This window comes from Taeniopygia guttata, chromosome 1A, assembly GCF_048771995.1.
Source record: "Taeniopygia guttata chromosome 1A, bTaeGut7.mat, whole genome shotgun sequence".
Classification (NCBI taxonomy): domain Eukaryota; kingdom Metazoa; phylum Chordata; class Aves; order Passeriformes; family Estrildidae; genus Taeniopygia; species Taeniopygia guttata.
In genome coordinates, this window is record NC_133025.1 from 71,557,639 (window position 1) to 71,576,691 (window position 19,053).

At 44.3% G+C, this 19,053-nt stretch overlaps 1 protein-coding gene and 1 long non-coding RNA gene across 4 annotated transcripts; one reads left to right on the top strand and one right to left on the bottom strand.

The window, feature by feature from the left end:
• The first annotated feature begins 388 nt into the window (after positions 1–388).
• On the top strand, positions 389–6,225 carry LOC121469164 (probable G-protein coupled receptor 19). 3 transcript variants are annotated; one of them, XM_041713725.2, is made up of 3 exons: positions 389–818; positions 2,978–3,078; positions 4,660–6,085. In XM_041713725.2, exon 3 carries the CDS (start codon positions 4,695–4,697, stop codon positions 5,919–5,921), a length of 1,227 nt encoding a protein of 408 aa, XP_041569659.2. In that variant the 5' UTR covers positions 389–818; positions 2,978–3,078; positions 4,660–4,694; the 3' UTR covers positions 5,922–6,085. The 3 variants fall into 3 exon arrangements, 2 of the variants coding, with proteins under 2 accessions (XP_041569659.2, XP_041569658.2); XR_005979082.2 differs by lacking the exon at positions 2,978–3,078 and adding an exon at positions 6,110–6,225 and having other exon boundaries at positions 390–818; positions 4,660–5,991; XM_041713724.2 differs by lacking the exon at positions 2,978–3,078 and having other exon boundaries at positions 390–818.
• A 5,614-nt stretch (positions 6,226–11,839) lies between these two features.
• LOC140682266 (uncharacterized) lies at positions 11,840–17,542 on the bottom strand. The gene is made up of 2 exons (XR_012053783.1): positions 15,595–17,542; positions 11,840–13,108 (listed from the first exon to the last, which is right to left on the bottom strand). It is a non-coding gene; the product is annotated as an uncharacterized lncRNA (long non-coding RNA).
• Positions 17,543–19,053: the final 1,511 nt, after the last annotated feature.

The window sequence follows — 19,053 nt, forward strand, 5'->3', positions numbered from 1 at the left end:
ATAAAGTGTACGTGACAGAGAACATAAGGAAATCGTGCCAGTGCCATTCCCCAAAAATAAAAAAGGTGCCGAATTTTAAATCGGGGGCAAAGCAGGGGAACGGACCAGGCTGGCTGAGTTTCACTACCCACATGGGAATAAAAAAAAAAAAAAATTTAAAAAAAAAAAAAAGAAGGCACAAATTCCCAGAGGAAACTAGTTAAATATTCTCTCCACCTCCCTCCTCTTATTCATTCGCTACTTTTATTTCAATCGCGGGGTCCCATGGCGACCATCGTGGGAGAAAAGCATCCTCTCCAGCCGCCGCGCTCGCCATGGCAACCAGCACGTCAGCGCCGGCAGCCGGGCCCCGCCGTGGGTCGGGGGCGGCCCAGCGCTAAGGCCCTCCCGGTGTCCCCCCGGTGTCCCCCGGTGTCCCCCGGTGTCCCCCCGGTGTCCCCCCGGTGTCCCCCGGTGTCCCCCGGGGCGGCCCCACCGCTCCCGGCGCTGTCCGTGGTGCCGGTGGCCCCGCCGGGGCGGGAGGCGCGCCCGGGACCTGCCGGGGGGCGGCCGCATGATCCGCATCCCACATGACACAGAAAGGAGCTGGGCAGCGGCCACCCTGCGAAACGTCATCTTTTCCTCCGGTGCAGAAGAGGGGTGGAACACCCCGTCCTTCCCCTCTGGTGCATTTGCGAACAGCCGGGCAGAGGCAGCTGCAGCCCTGGAGGTACCCATGGTTCCCAGTATGACCGGGACCTTCCCAGACATGGCTTCACCTGGGATAACCATCAGAGCAAAGAGGAGACCAGTGCCTCTGGGATTATGCTTTGGAGCAGGTATGTGGATGCATGGGGCTGTGCTGAAGCTGTAGCTAAATGGGTTATTCTCCCTGCGGAGGCAAACAGCATGATCTTTCCCAGTAATTTGTCTTAGTGTATTTACTTAAGTGCATTTAAATCACCTGGGGATTAGCCAGGAGGACTCATTTCTCAGGAGAAAATGTTCTGTGGGGTTTGAATTTTAAGCTTATTCTGCTGAAAGCAGGGGGTGTGTGTATAATTACTGCAGAATAACTACCTATATTTTCTGGACAAATCTACATTCTCTCTATCTATATTCATTATCTTTCAATTATGTTACTTATTTGTTTGAAACAATCTCCTGACATGTGTTCAGTGAAAACAGAAAATTACTTTACAGCAATGGAGCAGACTGATCTGCTAATCTGGTTTTATCTGTCTCTAAACACGTTCAAGCAGCTTCTTCCTTACTTACATTATTGCTATGGAACAGCTGCTTTTGTATTTTTCAGTCATTAATTTGGAAACACCCTTTCTGAAAGTGCTGTCTCCCTTTTTCCATATGGGTGCCTTGGTGCAGCTACTCAGGGGAACCCCACAGGCAGAGCAATCTTCGTTTATCTATAGCCAGCACAGGCAAGAGGGCTGTTCTGGTTTAGCTAATTCAGGCACAGACTCTCTAAGAATGCATAGCAATATTTCTCATTTATCCAGCTGGCTTACAGCATGTCAAACAGTATGTTGGCCCCACAGAGTAACGGAGAAGTAAAGCTGCCTTCTGCTTTCAAAAGGCCATTTGTGTGTATGAGGTAGGATTCATAGCCAGTTCTTTCTGGCAAAGGTTCTTAGACGTGGTTCTTGAAGGTTTGTTGTTAAAGTCACTCATAACCACTTAAACAAGTGGCTTGGTTTGCAGAAAAACTGGTTGCCAACCTAGAGGCATCCTTGAAAGCTTATTTTAGCATCTAAATATGGAATTTTTTTTGAAACTTGATTATGAGTAAGCTTGATTTCTGATTTATTTTAAGCATTCTGGTCTCAGATGAGTCAGTAAGGGGAGGAATCTCTACACCTTAGACACATTTGGGGAGCTGTGCTCCTTGTCTCAAAGTAAGAGCTTGCAGAATCGCCCTCCCCGCAGCTCTCCCGTATGGATTCTGTTTGCAGAGCTGTGCAGTGCAATTCCCACAGCTGGGTCACACCATATGACCTCCGACTGCATTTTCCTTTGCAGCCCCACTGGACTCCCTCTCTCAGGTGTTTAACAGAGGGCAATTTCAGTCAGTGCAGAACAAACCCCAACATCCTCAGCTGGAGTCAGCTCATCCTCCCTACCAGTTCTCCCAACACCAAAACATGATGCAGCCCTTGTGTGTTTGGGATTTCTGCATTCCAGCAGCTTCCATCTTTCCCTAGACTTCCCCTTTGGCAGGTAGCAAACACAGTTCTTGCAACGGGCACCCCATCCATGAAGGCATCTCCAGATCAAGGGCTATCAGCAGGCTGATACTTTGCCTCAGAGGCTTCTCCTGGGCTGCTTTTATCCTCCCTGAGCCTTGCCCAGCAGAGAGACTCCCTTCCCACAATCATCTCCACATCAGGCATTTCCAACCCAGCTTCAGGCTGTGCATGACCTTCAGCCCTACCAGCTTCTCCAGCCCAGCTGGTGTAGGAAGACTGAAATGCTCTCATTAATGGCTGTATTGTCAGGCAGAGGCCCACCTGATTGTTGTTCTACTTCTTGTACAAGTCTGCTCCTCTTATTCCTATCACATAAGTCCTCCTGGAAGCACCTCAGGCATCTCTGATTATAAACCACCATTGCCACCACATTGTCTGTCACTGTGTCTGACACAGGGACCTGTGCCCTATGAGCACCAGTTCCATGTTACCAAGAAGGGTCAAGAGCCCTGTGACAGGAATTCTCACATCCCAGCACAAATGTTCACACCAGTGCAAAAGTCCTGTTGCCACATGAACATCTTGTGTGATGAGAAAGGCATTTTCACAAGACTTCCTGTCAAGAATTCCTTTCTACGTAACCTTTCCACACCAACCCAACAGTAAAAAAAAAAAAAAAAAAAATCCTTAGGTTCTCCTAGGGGGAAGACTTTTGCTCCCTTTTGCTCCCTGCTGGTGAGAGGGTAAGCTGAGCTGCCCAAGACTTCCCTGCAGCTGCTGCATTTTCCCTGCAGGGGAGAGGGTGAGAATTTCCAAGAGATGGGCAGAGAAACCAGCCAGGCATGAGATTCACCACTGCTTATCTGTCAACACCCACCATAGCAAAGCAGCCCTGGTAAGTGCCATGTTCCTCGCCTCAAGCAGAAGAATGTGCTGTGCTGTGGGTAGGGCCTGGTGTTGCTAAAAATTAATGCAAGCATGTGGGTGAGAGCATCTATATTTTTACCTCTGAATCACAGAAGGGTACAGGCTAGTCATGCCCAAGGACACACTGCTGCTTCTTTTCTTCTTCCACATCCACACTGCATTATTGAAGGAGACATGCAAAGCAGCACAAGGGGCAAGATCCCAAATTCATCCTGTGGCTCTGTGCTTTCAGGCTTCACTCTGAGTAGGAAGACAAGGAGAAAATAATAAGTGGTAGGTGCAGAGCCAGAGTAGGCACAGCAAAAAGCATCAGTGAAGCATTGGGAAAAGACCATCTGAAGGAAAACCTGGGAATTTGGATCACTTGGAAAGCTGAGGAGGATGGTGGTGGCTTTTTGAGCTTGTTCATTTGGCTTCCCAGATGACCTTTTTGATCTTCTGGTCATTAACTGAATCCCGAATTATCTTGCACAGTATCAAGCTCTGGAGTTCAGCATTCTCACAGTAGACCCATAAAAAAGGCTTTGTATGTCTAGTGAGTAAACAGCTCTGCATGTCAAGATGATGACTGAAAGGACATCAGACAGAAGCAGGGTGTTTGAACATGTGTTGTCACTCAAATGAGCTATTTTCCCATTTTATCCCTGTGACAGGCTAAGACCAACTCAACCATCTGGCTAAACTCAACATTGGAAACTCTCTAGCAGTATAGACATAGAACAGGAGCCAAACCCATCACAATTTGTGGTGTGTCTGCCAGAAGGGTGCAGGAGAACAATTTCACAGACCCTCAGACAAACTGTAATTCACAGGTAGTGACATTTGGTAGATGATAGGTTTGGTGTCACCAGTTGGGGACATTGTTACTCCATGGACAAGAATGACAGCCCAAAGGCCTCTCACTGAAAGACTCCCAGAAATTCAGCTCACTTCATCCATAAGGGTCTATGGATCACTCAAGATCAAAACAGTCATTCTTCCAGAGGTGTGGGGCTGATGGTGAGTATGCTCAATCCCAAGAAGTTTCCTTGGGCAGCGCCCCTGCCCCAAGGGAAGGGCTTCCCACCATAGACATCCTGCTCTAAGGAAAACCGCACAAAAAAGGGGGCTATAACCTGGTCAGGGCCTGTGGACATACATGGTAATGGTCCAGAAATTTCTCTGTGCTGAGGCCTCTTATTACCTGGGGACCTTCTGTGTTGGCCAAGGGGTCCTGCCCTTCTTGTCCCCCCACAAAGGCAGAGTTGGGGTCATGGTGCACATGGCGCAGATATGGAGTGGGGCTGTGAGGAAAAAAGTGAAAGGATGTGAAAGGGCATGAAAAGCTGGCAGCCACCTCAAACCAGCCAGGGAATGGGGTGGGACCCCCTGACACAGCTTGTTGTACCACCAGCTACAGTGGAACCCAAAAGCTGTATTTCAGTGTTAGCCCAGAAATGCAGAAGTTACAGTATATATTTCTATTACAGAGAATGTTCTTTTGTAGGTTAAAATGGACTTTTCATACACAGCTGTTCAAGAGAACCTTTTCTCTCCTTTCTGTCTGCAGCCTGAGCAAAAGATGTAGCCGAGTTTTCTCACAGCATGGATAACAGCAGTGGTCCTGTTCTCTTTACCTTGCTCCTGCTGCAGAATATGAGCAGCCCCAAAGCCTCCGCCCCTCCTGCTGGCTATGACATGGCAGAACCTCCAGCCCCGGGAGCCGGCCCCAGCAGGAACCACTCTCTGCTAGAATATCGGCTGAGGCCTGGGGAAATCGCAGCTGCCAGCGTGGTTTGGGGAGTGCTGTGGCTGATCTCTGTCTTGGGAAACTTCCTCGTTTGCTTAGTGATTCACAGGAGCAGGAGGACGCAGTCCACCACCAACTACTTTGTGGTGTCCATGGCCTGTGCTGACCTCGTGAGCAGTGTGGGGAGTGCGCCCTTCCTGCTGCTGCAGCTGAGCTCCGGGCGGTGGGTGCTGGGCAGCGGGGTGTGCCGGCTGGTCAGGTACATCCAGTACCTCACACCTGGGGTCCAGATCTACATGCTCCTTGCCATCAGTGTGGATCGATTCTACACCATTGTCTACCCCCTGAGCTTCAAAGTGTCCAGGGGGAAAGCCAAAAAAATGATTTTGGCCTCCTGGCTCTGTGGTGCTCTGTTTGCATCACCGGCCTACTTCCTCTATGGCTCTAGCAGCAACCACCACTGCAACTTTTTTCTCCCCAGTTCTTGGCAAGGATCTGCCTACAGTATCATCCATCTCCTCTTGGTATTTATGATCCCATCTCTCTTCATTATCATTTTTTACCAGAAAGTCATTAAGTACATTTGGAGAATAGGCACAGATGGAATGACTGTCAGGAGAACAACAAATATTGTTCCAAGAACAAAAGTGAAAACCATCAAGATGTTCTTAATGTTAAACTTGATGTTTCTCTCATCCTGGCTGCCTTTCTTCGTGGTACAGTTGTGGCACCCACAGGAAACAGACTACAGAAAGAGCTCCTTGCTTTTCCTGGCCATCACCTGGATCTCTTTCAGTTCCTCATCCTCTAAGCCAACACTCTATTCCATCTATAATGCGAACTTCAGAAGAGGGATGAAAGAAACTTTTTGCATGTCTGCCATGAAATGCTACAGAAGCAATGCATACACCATCACCACCAGTTCCAGGATAGCAAAAAAAAATCACGTTGGTATTGCAGATATTCCAGCTACAGCCAAAAGTGCCACCAAAGACTTCACCTATGATGCTTTTAACAGAGAAGCCAAGGAAAGAAAGCTTGCCTGGCCTATTCCGTCCAATCCCCCAAATACTTTTGTCTAGTGGGCTGCATTGTTTTTAAAAGTTACTCTGTACCCCGAGAAGAAGGAATTTTCTCTCCTTTGCATCCAATGTATAGCTACATATTTTTAACCTATTTTTTTGTGGGGTGGGGGGAGAGGGGGCAGAAAAGAGATGTTTTATTTTATTAAATGCCTTGGGTTTGATGCATTTGTTCCATTTCATTTCAGTTACTACATGCTGCTTTGGGAAACTCCTCTCCTATAAGCACAAGCAGTGCTTATCTGCAAAACAAGGGTCCTCATGTTCTCTATCTGTAGGGAGAAAAGGGAAAGAAAGAAAGAAAGAAAGAAAGAAAGAAAGAAAGAAAGAAAGAAAGAAAGAAAGAAAGAAAGAAAGAAAGAAAGAAAGAAAGAAAGAAAGAAAGAAAGAAAGAAAGAAAGAAAGAAAGAAAGAAAGAAAGAAAGAAAGAAAGAAAGAAAGAAAGAAAGAAAGAAAGAAAGAAAGAAAGAAAGAAAGAAAGAAAGAAAGAAAGAAAGAAAGAAAGAAAGAAAGAAAGAAAGAAAGAAAGAAAGAAAGAAAGAAAGAAAGAAAGAAAGAAAGAAAGAAAGAAAGAAAGAAAGAAAGAAAGAAAGAAAGAGAAAGAAAGAAGGACTGCTTGTTTTAATCCTTTTACAGGATGGTCCACAGTGCATAAAAGCCTAAATCACTCAAAGTCATCTAAGCTTCCTTCCACTAAGTCCCTGCAAATACAGTTGCACTGGGGTTGTCCATCCTGTTGAGATCCCACAGGTAAGATGTTCATATGGGGGCCCTGTTGGCTTCAGCCTAAGCCTACTGGCCTCATCAGCAACAAAATTCCCACTGGCCCAGGAAGATCAGCATTGGGCCAGCACTGGATGCTTCTGCATCTTTGTCCTAGTGCCTCTCTGGAGGTCTCATGGTCTAAGCTGCCCAGGAAAAGTCCCCTTCTTGGTCTCACCTTCCCCAGTCTCTGAAGTTGCTTCTAGCCCCAGCCTGGTGCACCCACCCAGAGGCAGGCACAGCCAGGAAGAAGAGCTGCTGAGCAAAAGGGGCCATGTGTCAGGCACCAGGGCCTCCTCACCTCTGAAACTGGCTGCATGTCCTGCTCTGCACCCCCTCTGCTGAGGCAGGGCTGCAGCACCTGCAGCACAGAGTGGCCCTTTCCAAACAGGAGCAGGAACACGAGCTCTGTAGTGCCACACTGGCTTGGCCTCTGCACTTCCACTGTTTGGGCATGTTTGAATAGGTCCCTAAAAGGTGTGCCAGTGGACACGACCTGCAAAGGACCTCTGGCTGCAGGTGGAGCCGACTCCTGCCAGCAGAGCAAGAAAACAACTCAATGGGAATGGCTGGGTCTTCAGCCCCGCTGGGATGGGAAATGACAGTGGAGACCGGGGGAGAGGCAGGAGCTTTTTGCAGGCCCCTGTCCCCCCAGCGTTAACAAGCTTCTGGGAAAGAGGCACTGTGCATGAGGGACATGGGTCTGTGGGTTTGTACACCTTGGGTCCTGCCTCTTGAAGGATGTGCTCGAGGCAAACTGCGCTTCTTCCCTAGGGGAGGTAGGTCCACTTGAATCACTAGGAGGAGGTAACAACATGGTTAGGTCCCAGAAGCTCTAGTTCAGTGCTAGCTCAGAAACACAGAGGTGCCTTGAGCATCCAGACAGGAAAAACATAATCTAAGGAGCAGATGGATTATTGCCTGTGTTATAGTTCAGGGGTGGAGTAGTCAGAAATGAGAGAACACGTGCTGAACTCTTACCACATGTGATGACTGCTTTGTGCTGCTTGGAAACCACAAGGTTCCCCAAGCTCAGCTATGATCCATCTGACAGAGAGCTGGCTGGCAGCTCACAGACCCCTCCTGTCCTTTCAACCCCGCTCCAACCCCTTTTCTTGCCTCAAGCTCACCAATTTGCTGATGTTCTCTACCCATGAAGGCTGTGTGTGGTCAGTGCACAGGCAGGGCAATATCTGTAGAGGGGATAGAAAGCAGGAGGAAGGACTGCAAGGGTCTGTCAGGTAAAGAAAAGGACCTAATTAAAAGAAGAGGAGGAAGAAGGGGCTGTAAGCTGAGACAGTCTCATTTGAAATTGACTTTCTGAATGAAAATTTCTATACCCAAAATCATCTATACTTCCTGAAAGAGAGAACATTTTTTCCCTTTTTTCCTTTCCCTCAGTTATCAATCACATTAATAAGGAGTGGATTGAGTCTATGTGTGGAATATTGATTTATTTTCTCAATTCCCATAGCATTGCCCAAAAGTACAGTAGCGCACTCTCAGAAAACACGGGTAAACTATTTATCCTCTAAATTAGGGCAGCATTAGCATCCTGTTGGCAAATTCCCCTCACTCTGCTGGATAAATGTGGCCCATAGAAGGTCCAGCCCAGGCTGCCACACACCTTGCCTGCAAAGATTTCCTTTCTTTAATTCTTACAAAATTGACAGGAGAGTTCTGTAGGGTTCAGAGTGGAGGTCTGTCCCTCCCAATGGTTTACTGTAGCCTTGGTTACTTGAGGACAGGGCAGAGAAAGCAGAGAAGATAAAGAACTTCTGACACATCCTCCCAGCCTCCAGCTGTCACTGGTAGGAACAAACACCCTTCACAGGGTAACTGCCAAACAGTGGTGCTGTTCTGTAAATCCAGAGCAGGTCCAGAATGACCTAGTCTTAAAGTCTGAAGGACAGGACAAACAGCCCCAGTCTGCTTGCTCAGAGCCCATCCAGCAGATTTCAGGAGCATTTTACCTGAGAACCAAGGATTTGACCTCTTTTCAGTTAGGGATCTCAAATACTTTCTTCCTGTTCTTTATCTTCTTCTCAACTAGCTCTGACAAAGCCAGTACATGGTGAATAGTTGTTCCTCATCCACTCTTTCTGGGTCAGTCTTGTGTTTCAATAACCTCTGTCACAAATTGTCATTTATTTCTTTATCCAATTGTTTCATTTCTTGCACAGAACTGGCTCCAGACCAGTTTCTCCTCAGAGCATGGCCTAACATCCTTGTGTCCAGGCTGTCAGAAGCACTTCACACTCAAGGCATCCTAAAATCATTGTGGACACTTTGATCCCAGGTGTTAAAGCAGGCAATGGGAGACAGTGTGCAGGAGTCAGCTATCCCTCCTCATACTTCTGTTTCAAAATCTCCAACTCCCTGCTGTCTGCTGGCAGGAGACATCCCTAGTCACAACCCCTCACAGAAGGATTATATTTTTTTTCTACTTTCAGAGCAAATGTGGCACACTTGGGTTCCTGTTCATGACTGGAGCCTGAAAGTGCTGCAGCGATGAAAGTGATAGAACAAGAGCAGCAAGTACCACAGGGTGTAATAAAGGGCTGACTGTCTCCCTCTGCCATCACAGGGAGCAGGACCCCACGTGTTGGAGCCCCAGGCTGACATCCCCTGAGGAGAATCTCTGCTGGCAGTGTGGGTGTGGGGAATCCCTTTTGCTGAGAAATAATCCTACATGTCTGGTAAAAAACTTCCTTCCTCATCCTCTACAACACAAAGTAGAGTTGAAAGAACCCCCACGGACCACAGGAACACTTAAAGTATGTATTTCACAGATTCAAAAAACCCCATTAAATAAGTATCCGATACTTCTCATTAAAGCCACTAGCAAAAAACTGCCATGAATTAGGAGATGAGAGGACCTTGAAAGTGAATCAAGACCAGTATTTTCTGTCTGGTTCATATTCTGACCTGTCTGTTTCTTGCTGAAACACCATCATATGCTTAGTTTGTCTTTGACATTTAATTGCCTCTGATACAGTAAAATCAGATCTAGGCTAAACAGGCAATTTCACAACATTGTTTTCAACTTTGGATTGGAGATTGAAACACAAGAGTTGTTCTTTTGGTTAGTAGTTTTATTAAAGAAATAATAAAGGAACTGAATAGAATGAGCCCTGGGGTCACAGAGAACCAACGTTTGTGGTTACCCACCTTCTGCTAGGTCAGAGCCCAGAGGCACACAGGGCACTTGTTTCTTCAAGTCTACTGTTTCCCCACCTTTCAAAAAGTTTTTCACTACAGAAGGTGGCCAGGAAAAGTCCAGGATTGCCATGACACAATAGCTAGGGACACAATGTCCCCTGGCAGAAAGAGGTGGTAGTTCTGCACTGACATCATGGGCTCTAACCAGCCCTGCAACCACGAGTGATGTCTGGAGGCTGGGTCTCCTAAACCCCCTTTCCACATCAGTAAAATCCCAACCCCACTCGTACCAGAGTGAGCTTGGCTCTGCTTGCTGGGGCTTCTTTTAATCCAGACTACGCTGGTAAAAACACAAGAGCAAGGAGAAAGCTTTCTTGCTCCTTCCCTGATTTTGGGACAGATGATGGACAGGTGGACAGGCAGGTTTAGGACAGATGGGTTTGGTAGCACCAATGCCAGGTACCTCCTGGTTTGCCAAGGCCCCAGAGGTGCCAGAGACAGGAGGCAGATCATTAATTATCTAAGCAAGAAATGGAAAATTCTGTAGGATTTGCCTGATCAATATAGACACAAAACAAACAGAATAAACTCCCAGTCCACAAACACATCTCAAGCCCATTTACAAAGGGGAGGTTCTGAGAAAAAGCACTCCTGGGTCTCCTGCCCATCCATTCCTTAGTTTTAAATGTTTCCTGTGTAAGAACATGATACAGTGCCAACCATTAGGCTTTTTTCTTCTCCATTAAGCAGATAAATGTTAAGTAGAAATTCCATCACTGCTGTTTATACTTGGTATTAAGTGGCTTGCCCTTGGAAATTCCTATTACAAATTGTCAAATTATGTCCCTTCCTTTTTATTTCAGCAGAAAGTTGGATTTTCAGTTAAGTATACTTTAAAATTTTCCAGTTGAGGTGTTGGGGCTAGTGAGAAGCAGAGGCTCACTTCACTTGTACCTATTTTTCCACCAGCCTCACGGAAGTGACACCAAAGTGGCTATCACCAATAATTGGATTTAAGGGCTTCCATATGCCCACTTAAGAATCCCCAGAGTTTATTCAGTCTCCTCAACTCAACCCATTAAAATTCAGATTTAACTGACATTGATTTAGGAGTTGGTTTCCCAAGGTGCTGAACACACACCATCAATTGCGGCTGAAATTCTGAGTGTTCAGCCCTTCTCAATATCAGATCCTTCCTGTTTAAAAGAACAAAAAGCAGATTTGAAGTATGTTAAAGCCAGACCCATATGCTCAAAAGAAGGGTTATTAACTCCTTAAGTGATTCTGTAAGTTAATATGACTTTATTAATTGTCTCTTTTCAACTTAGCAAGTGTTGTGGAATTGGCCATTATAAATTACAGAAGCTTTATTTGAACTTGCTTCTAGTAAAACATAACACACCTACTGGACTGGAAGATTGTTGTATAAATGTCACCTCCTGATGAGCAGTCTGGACTAACCCACAGATGTTTTTTTTCTACACTACTGCTAACACACGCGAAGTCTTTAATTTGTTTCACGAAACTGGTCCCTGGATAATATTCAGAAGTGACAAGATGGCAGTAATTCCTTTGTTTGCAGCATCTCAACCATTTTACACCAGCTCTCAATTTGGTCCTACATTTGCAGGGGAATAGAAAAAGAAAAAATATTATATCACCAAATAATTAAGTTTGTTCTTGTCTCATGCCTGGGCAGACACAAGCTTTTTCTCCACATGCACCAGTAAAAGGAAGAGATGCTTTTGGGGAAGAGGGACTGATCAAGGACTTGAATTTTTTGAGGCCATGTAGAATTAGGCAGCAGAAGCCACATACAGATGGATGCAATTACCCACCTCTTTCCAAAGGCACTACACCTCTTCTCTTCAGCCCTGGAGATTTACCATCTCCACTTCTACACATACTCCACAGAGTCCCTCCCCATATTGAGTCAAACATAGGAAGGAAAATTATTAAGAAATGCCCAGAGTTAACAAGATTTCAGATTAGTCACCAGCTAGCTGTAAATGCAGCAGGACTAGCCCTGATTGCATTAACTCCATGCTGGGAGCTCATCTGCCCTCTCTGGCTTTTTGCAAACTCTGAAACAGCTCTTGCCACATTACTGACTTGGTCTTTCACACTCACTCAGGGCATCTTCGTCAGAATCTTCATTCTTGGGCTTGTAGGTTTGTTTTTGGTTTTTTTTTCTGTAAGAGGTATGCTGAGGATGTTACCCTCAGTGCAACTGCATCTTCAAAGATCACTTCCTACACATGTAACATGTTCACTGACAGAAGAAATTCCTAACCAGGTAACAAATCACTGGACGCTGATCTTTAAGGGAAATATTTAATGAAAAGTAACTCAAGTTCCATTTTTCTTTGAAGGGCAGAAGAGGAGTTTGCAGGGGCCCAGGCTTCCAAATGCCACCTTATCCAGGAGAAGCAATTGCTACCAAGCACCCAAGCACTGGCCCCGACACTTGGCTCTTTCTTGTAGCCTGATCACTACAGGAGAAACATTACCAGCTAAGCTTTCCCTGTCCCTTGCTACAATAAAATTATGTCCTCAAAGGCTCTCAGTGCTCCTTGGAAGAATCCTGACATCAGAAACAAAACTGGAGTGCACCAGTGTTGATCCTCCAGTCTTACCATCTCTCCATGTAGATCTTCCAACCAAACATGGCAGAAAAATGGCACACAGGGAAGAAATTAGCACTCAGAAGCATCCCTGTCAATCCCTGCACTTCTTTCTATCCCCTATAATTAACTTGAAATTGATACTTTATAAAATTCTCACTGACATCTGAAAACAGTTATATGCTAATAAAATACAGGGGAAAAGAAGTTTTAGAGTATTAAAGAAAATAATTTTAATCCATGCTTAACAGGTGATATTTCAAGTTATAGCTGGTGGTAGTATTTCTGACAGACTAATGCTAAGCTGTATTAGTAATAGGCACATTTGGGTTTTTTTAAATGCCCTATTTCATGAAAAGAAGATGATTGAGGAAAAAAATGCAAGGTGAATGCAAGCAATCACAAGAGGCCATTCATCATTCTGCCCACATTTTTTAATGAATATATTCACAGAACTGCAACTGTGCTCATTCCACAAGTAGCTCAGGGCAGAGGGATTAAATCAAGACAACCTTTATAATTGTTATCCTGCTGTCAGTCAGCCTTTTTTATCCGCCAGCATATGGAGACAATATAATTTCCATTAATATTGCCACTCAGTTAGTGTCATTGGACTGAAATGATGACATTAAGTGGATTCTGTTAGAAAAAAAAAATGGGGAAAAAAAAAAAGATTACGTAAATCTGAAAAGTTAAAACAGTTAATTGGTTTACTGGCTGTTTCTCAAACACCCATAGCAAGCAACATTGGCTCCACTTATGTACCAGTAATTAAAAAGCTAATTACAATTTTATTTCACAAAGTGAGGAACCCTAAGAACAAAGTAATGAGAAATGCAGCTTGCTGAAGTAAGAATAGTAACACTGTAGTCATCAAGAGATCCCTGCAGCACCATCACCTTGGGAAGGTTTCCACGCAGACTTGTCACAAGAGTAATGAGCTAATTAGAAAGCTGTAAGATACCTCCTTCCCCTTTCACTATCTGAGATCCCAGATATGATGCCAGATTTAAATGGAAAACTAACACTATTACTGTACTTACTTTGATGAAACCTTTTCTGGGCTACGTTCATGAGATAAATGACTTTGGGCCAAAATGTTTTAAATTAACCCCTACCTTAACTCCACAGGCTGTTTCATAGATGTCAACCTAAATGAACTTGCCCTTTCATTTGAAACCACTGCTGAAAATGCTGAGCAACCTAGAATTGTATAGAAATACAAGTAACAAATTCATCTAAATCCCAGTGTTTCAAGTACAAGAAGAATTATACTTTGCAGAACTGTTTCAATATATGCCCAGCATCTGCTGAACAACATCACTGCTGTCTGCTAATGCCATCACCTTCCTCCTGGCCATAAAGCTCATCAGAATGCTCGAGCAAGCAAAAACCACTCTCGGGTGAGCCAGTACCAGCGCTGTTTGGGCTAGGCTGAGAACAAGAGGGTCCTGTGCTACAAAGGGTGATGCTATTATTCAGTACAGTGCAGAAGGGGCATTTACACTGATGTCACAGAGCGTGAAATGCAGAAGGGGTGAGTTGGTGGGTGTGGTACACATGCGCAATGGCACAAACTGCAGAGTAACTCAGGGTTACTAATACACAGTCCTTTGGAAAAGGAACCCTTGACAGCTTTTGAAAATAGCTGCCAGGCTACTTGGGAAAGAAAGGAGATTCACAGAATAGTCTTTTTCTGTACCAAAGAAGGAATGAATTCCAAAAATATTTCAAAGGGAAGAGGAAAGAAACAGCCCAGAAATGCAAAGCAGAAAACACTGACCAAGCAACACAGCCAGGTCTGTGTTTGATAGGGAGCAGGAAAGGACTGTTCTCACATCGGCAGGCACTCGGACCATGCCATGGAAGGATGGCAAAGCTGGAGGACATTGCTGGAATGCACTGCCTCAGGAACACTCAGCATTGCTGTTGGCAGCACTGTTAAACTTGATCAAAATGTATTCTGAAAGTTGCCATGAGAGAGAAGGTGTGGGAATAAGTCACCCTTCATGGGCTATTTCTATTCACACTGAACAGCCTGTCTCATGAAAACACACATTTAATAATCCACTTTTAGTCTTTTATTCACACATTTATTTAATCAGCTGCAGCACAGCTAGGAATGTCACCAATACCCACTCAAACATATAGAGACCATACACAAGAATTGCTTCAAGCAGCAGATAGTGCTAGTAGGTTGATTATGCCAGTTGTGAGCTACAGGCTGGCACATAAAAAAGTAAGAATTAATCTTGTACTAGTTCTGGAAGCAAAACTCTTGCCTCCCAAGTGCTTTTTATGGAGGGAAAAAAAAAAAAAAAAAACTAACAGAAAGGCAGTTTAAGTTTTTTAGGTTTGTTTTTTTTTTTAATGAAGTATTGCTGAAAATCATTAGTTGACCAATGACAGCATTTTCTAGTTGCAATTTAAAAATTGTTCAGGGCTCCATCCAACCTGATCTTGAACACTGCCAGGGATGGGGCATTCACAGCTTCTCTGGGCACTCTGTTATAGGCCTCACAGTAAAGAATTTTTCTTTATATCTAATCTAAACCCTCTCTGTCAGTTTGAAGCCATTGTCCTTTGTCCTGCCACTCCAGGCCCTTGTCAATAGTCCCTCCCCATCTTTCTTTCAGGTTCCCCTCAGGCCCTGGAAGGCCATGATAGATCTACATACAAAAATCTGTACATTCCATAAATCAGCATCAGTTGAATTTTAGTCCACTGATGTGCTATTCAGTTTGGGACACCTCAGGTTTCACTGTGGATTAGAAGCTTATGTTTTCTCATACAAATTCCCAATGGAGTCATGCAAGAAATTAATTTAGTGACATAACATTTGGAGAAATTAATGCTCAGTGACACAAAGAGCAGGAACTGACAAACTGGTATTTTGCCCTGCTTACCTCCAACAGGGATTTCTAAATCAGCCCATCCTCTCTCACCCCTGCTGTAACTCTTGAGCACAATGAGGAGGACTGATTCTTAATTCAGCTTTTGCTCTGATTTCTCTGTATTTTGAGACTAGTTTCAAACATTTACTTCTTATATTAACAATCATTTTATAGGTAGTTATAGAGATTACAATTTCTTGGAAAGTAGCAAATTGAGCTATGATCCCAAACCTTCTCCATCTCTTCAGGAAAAACTAGATTCATTACTGATGAAGGTGAATCTTCACCCTAAAATGTAAAAGGGAAAGAAAAGGAAAAACAGTCACAGGCACTCTCAAAGTTGGCAAGATTTCAGCTTTCAAGAAAAAGAAAAGCTTTTTGAAATTTGTCTACTACATTAAAATAAACCCTGATATAAATTAAGACAGTATTTGAAAAGCACTTAATAGGATACTGATTCTTTGACAAACACTTATTATCAGATTGTGAAAGCAGACTGTGATTACTTTCTTTTTTTTTTTTTTTACACATAATTACAAAATGTTCTCAGTTAAGTGATGAGTCAATTAAATGTATCCCCTTTACTGCAGGATTCTGTGCATGCAGCACATGTACAGCAAACAAAAAGGCAAGACCTACTGCACATTTTTCTTATGAAGCTGCCACTATCTGGTTCATCCTTGCACTACTCTTCCCAAAAGGATTAGTGCAACTGTACAGTGCTCAGTCCATCATCATCCACCAAATTCAGTTTTACTACACTTAACCCTAACAGGAGTTCTGATGTTGGTGTAAACACCAAATAGTACAGACAGCATATTTTAAAACTGTGGGCAGTTTCCAAGAGATACTCACCTTTAGCTCACCAAATGAGTCTGGCTGAAGATTAGATTTCCATGGTAAATGGGAAAATGAGGTATTCCCATGCTCATTTTCTTTCTTCAGTACTTGTAAGAGCGAACCAGCTGTGCTCACTCACTGGAGGAGAAACATGTGAAAGGCTGTACCCAGCCTACACAAAAAGAGGGTAAGACTATACCACCCTACATTATTTAGGGAACTAGATGAGACTCCTGACTAGAGGACTTACCTGTATCACTCCTAGGAGCCACCCCAACAAGGATGAAGAGTACGAGCATTAGAACAGCAAACAAGCATGAACCAGAAACAGTTGCTGGTTTTTAAGGGGAACTGCTAAACTTCAAATTTCAAAATAAAGGACTCCCAGAAATCCAGCTAAGGCCAAAAAATGTATAACACAGCATGACCTGCTACATGATGGAAGCCACAGAATTTTAATGAATGATTGCTGCTAGGAATCCTACATTTTGTAATGGCCTACAGCATTTATGCAAATGGAAAAGCTGCAGTTAGAGCTGTAAGTATGCGTGACAGATTTTGGCTTGCAGACAATCAAGGATGATGGAGGCAGTAACAGTCCATCTGCATGAAGCACAAGAAACCTGTCAGAACACGGGTACCGCTATTTGTGCCTCAGAGCTGGGCCCAGGCCTGCCAAACACAGCCTTGTAATGCCAAGTGCTGACTAAGCCAAGAAGCAGGAGCCACTGTGACAAGGAACAGAAGAAACTGCTGCTCACCACAATGAGAAATTCCCACTCTCCATTTCCTCCAGAAAAGAAACATTTCTGCTGAAAGGCTTCCTGTTTGGTATCCCAGCATGTGAAACAATGAGGAAAGAAAGCAAGCAGGGTGTTTCTGGTGAAATCAGAGCTGTGTTTGTCACGTTACTGAGTGCTGGGCAGAGCTGTTCTGGTCAAACATCATAACTGCTCTGCATGTTTTCTACATCCTTGACTCTGAAAGACACATAAGCATCTGCAAAATGTTTGAAATATGTGTCTAATTACAAGACATGGTTTACATCTGAAAGTGGACTGTGTAAGACTAATTCTAACCCAAAATAATCCAGTACACTTCCAGTATGATCATGTTATGAAGTCCAACCACAAGGTTGGTAGACTATAGTTCTGAACATTTGGCCTAGGGTTTTTCTTCCTCCAGAAAACCCAGGAAAATGAGCAGGTAAAGATTTAACATCAACAAAAATCCCCAAACTTATGGGGTGGTTTCATCACTATCTTTCAAGACAAATTGTAGTGCAGACCTTCAGATACAGAGGGTGGATGATGGGGATGGGGGTGGGCAGGATAGAACTCTCATATCCTCATCTCTACTTCAGTGTGACTTAACTTCTCTTAATAGTCTTGTGCGTCTGTGTAACATTTTTAGCAATTGCTGAGTACCTGGTTGCAGGGTCTAAAGAATAAACCTAAAACTACACATTAAGTTTCAATATATAGGTGCTTAGAATGGAATTCTGAAAACAATTGTGCTATACACTGAAATCCGGTAGTTGATTATCTTCAGTGCTTTCACCCCATCCTGAACTGACACAATGCTAAACAGACCCAATTAGTTCAATTAAAAAAGGCAACACGCAGTCTAGCAAAGTCATTGATTAAATATTTATTCTTTGAAACAATGCTGAAAATACAAGATTAAAAAGTGTTCCATGCATTTCATAAAATACGGAGAAAGACACTTCATAAACAAAACAGAATAAGCAAGCCAAACACCCTCTGAAAATCCCAGGAGCTCCACTCTCCAGATTGGACCATATTAATACAAAAAGCATATCCAGGAGAAAGAGCAGCCTGAGGAAGTGGTAGGTTATCTATCAATAACTGGGATAAGTACATGTCTTGGTCATCAGCCCACAAGAGTTTTGCCATGACCTTTCTTACTACAAAACCAAACTGATTCAACTTGCTTTCCTTGCTGCCAGTTCTGGGCATTGTCTTTGGCTGGGAAACCAGGATAGCATAGCAGAATCCACATCAAGTTGCTGTCCAGAGAGGTACTAGGGCCCAAAATGTAGGCAGGTATGAAAAGGTATCAGGGCACAGTAGGTGTGAGGGAATGGCAGCTGTTCTCCTGCTGGAAGCGGGCTGCAGGGACATGCCCTGTCTTCCTAGGAGCACAGCGGGTGGAAAATGCACCTGCTGGAAGAAGTATGGGTAGAAGCAGTGCCCTAGGGTGACTTTAAAACACTTGTAGCTCCAGTTGTCTGTTCTGTTTATGCTGGATATTAAGTTCTGCACCTTTAAGACCCGTTCTGAGAGCAAAGGGCAGGAGAAGCAGTGCAGAGTTTGTTTGCAGAAACTGCACTTGCTCCCCTGCATTGTCTCTCAAGGACTGTGTTGTCTGCAGCGTGGACAGCAGGACACAGCTCTCCTTTGCCTTTAGTCAGCTTTTTTAGCTAGCTGAGGCAGAGAAGTTCCCCAGACTGTGGTGTTTCTTTTTCTTGGAACTCATTAGCCCTGCTCTGGACTGAAAACCCAGAAAAACACTGGGAGTTCATGCCTGTAGCCCTCTGAGGCCCGGGATGCAGCATTTTCCAGTGCAGGAGGAGAAGACACTGAGTGAGCCGAGCCACACTCCACGAAAAGGACTTTCTGAATTTGCCATCTCGGTAGAACAGTGACAGGTTTTATTGTTCCATATCATTCATTTTTTATGCTTGTGAATACTCTGCTTACTAAATAAACAGACTTTTTCCACTTTTCTCCCAGGAAATCTTTTCTCCAAGGAAATCAGCTGGGGGAGGGCCTGCTCTTATCTGCTTTCAGGAGGGACCTGTTTGGAAGTTTCCTCTCAAATTTGCCC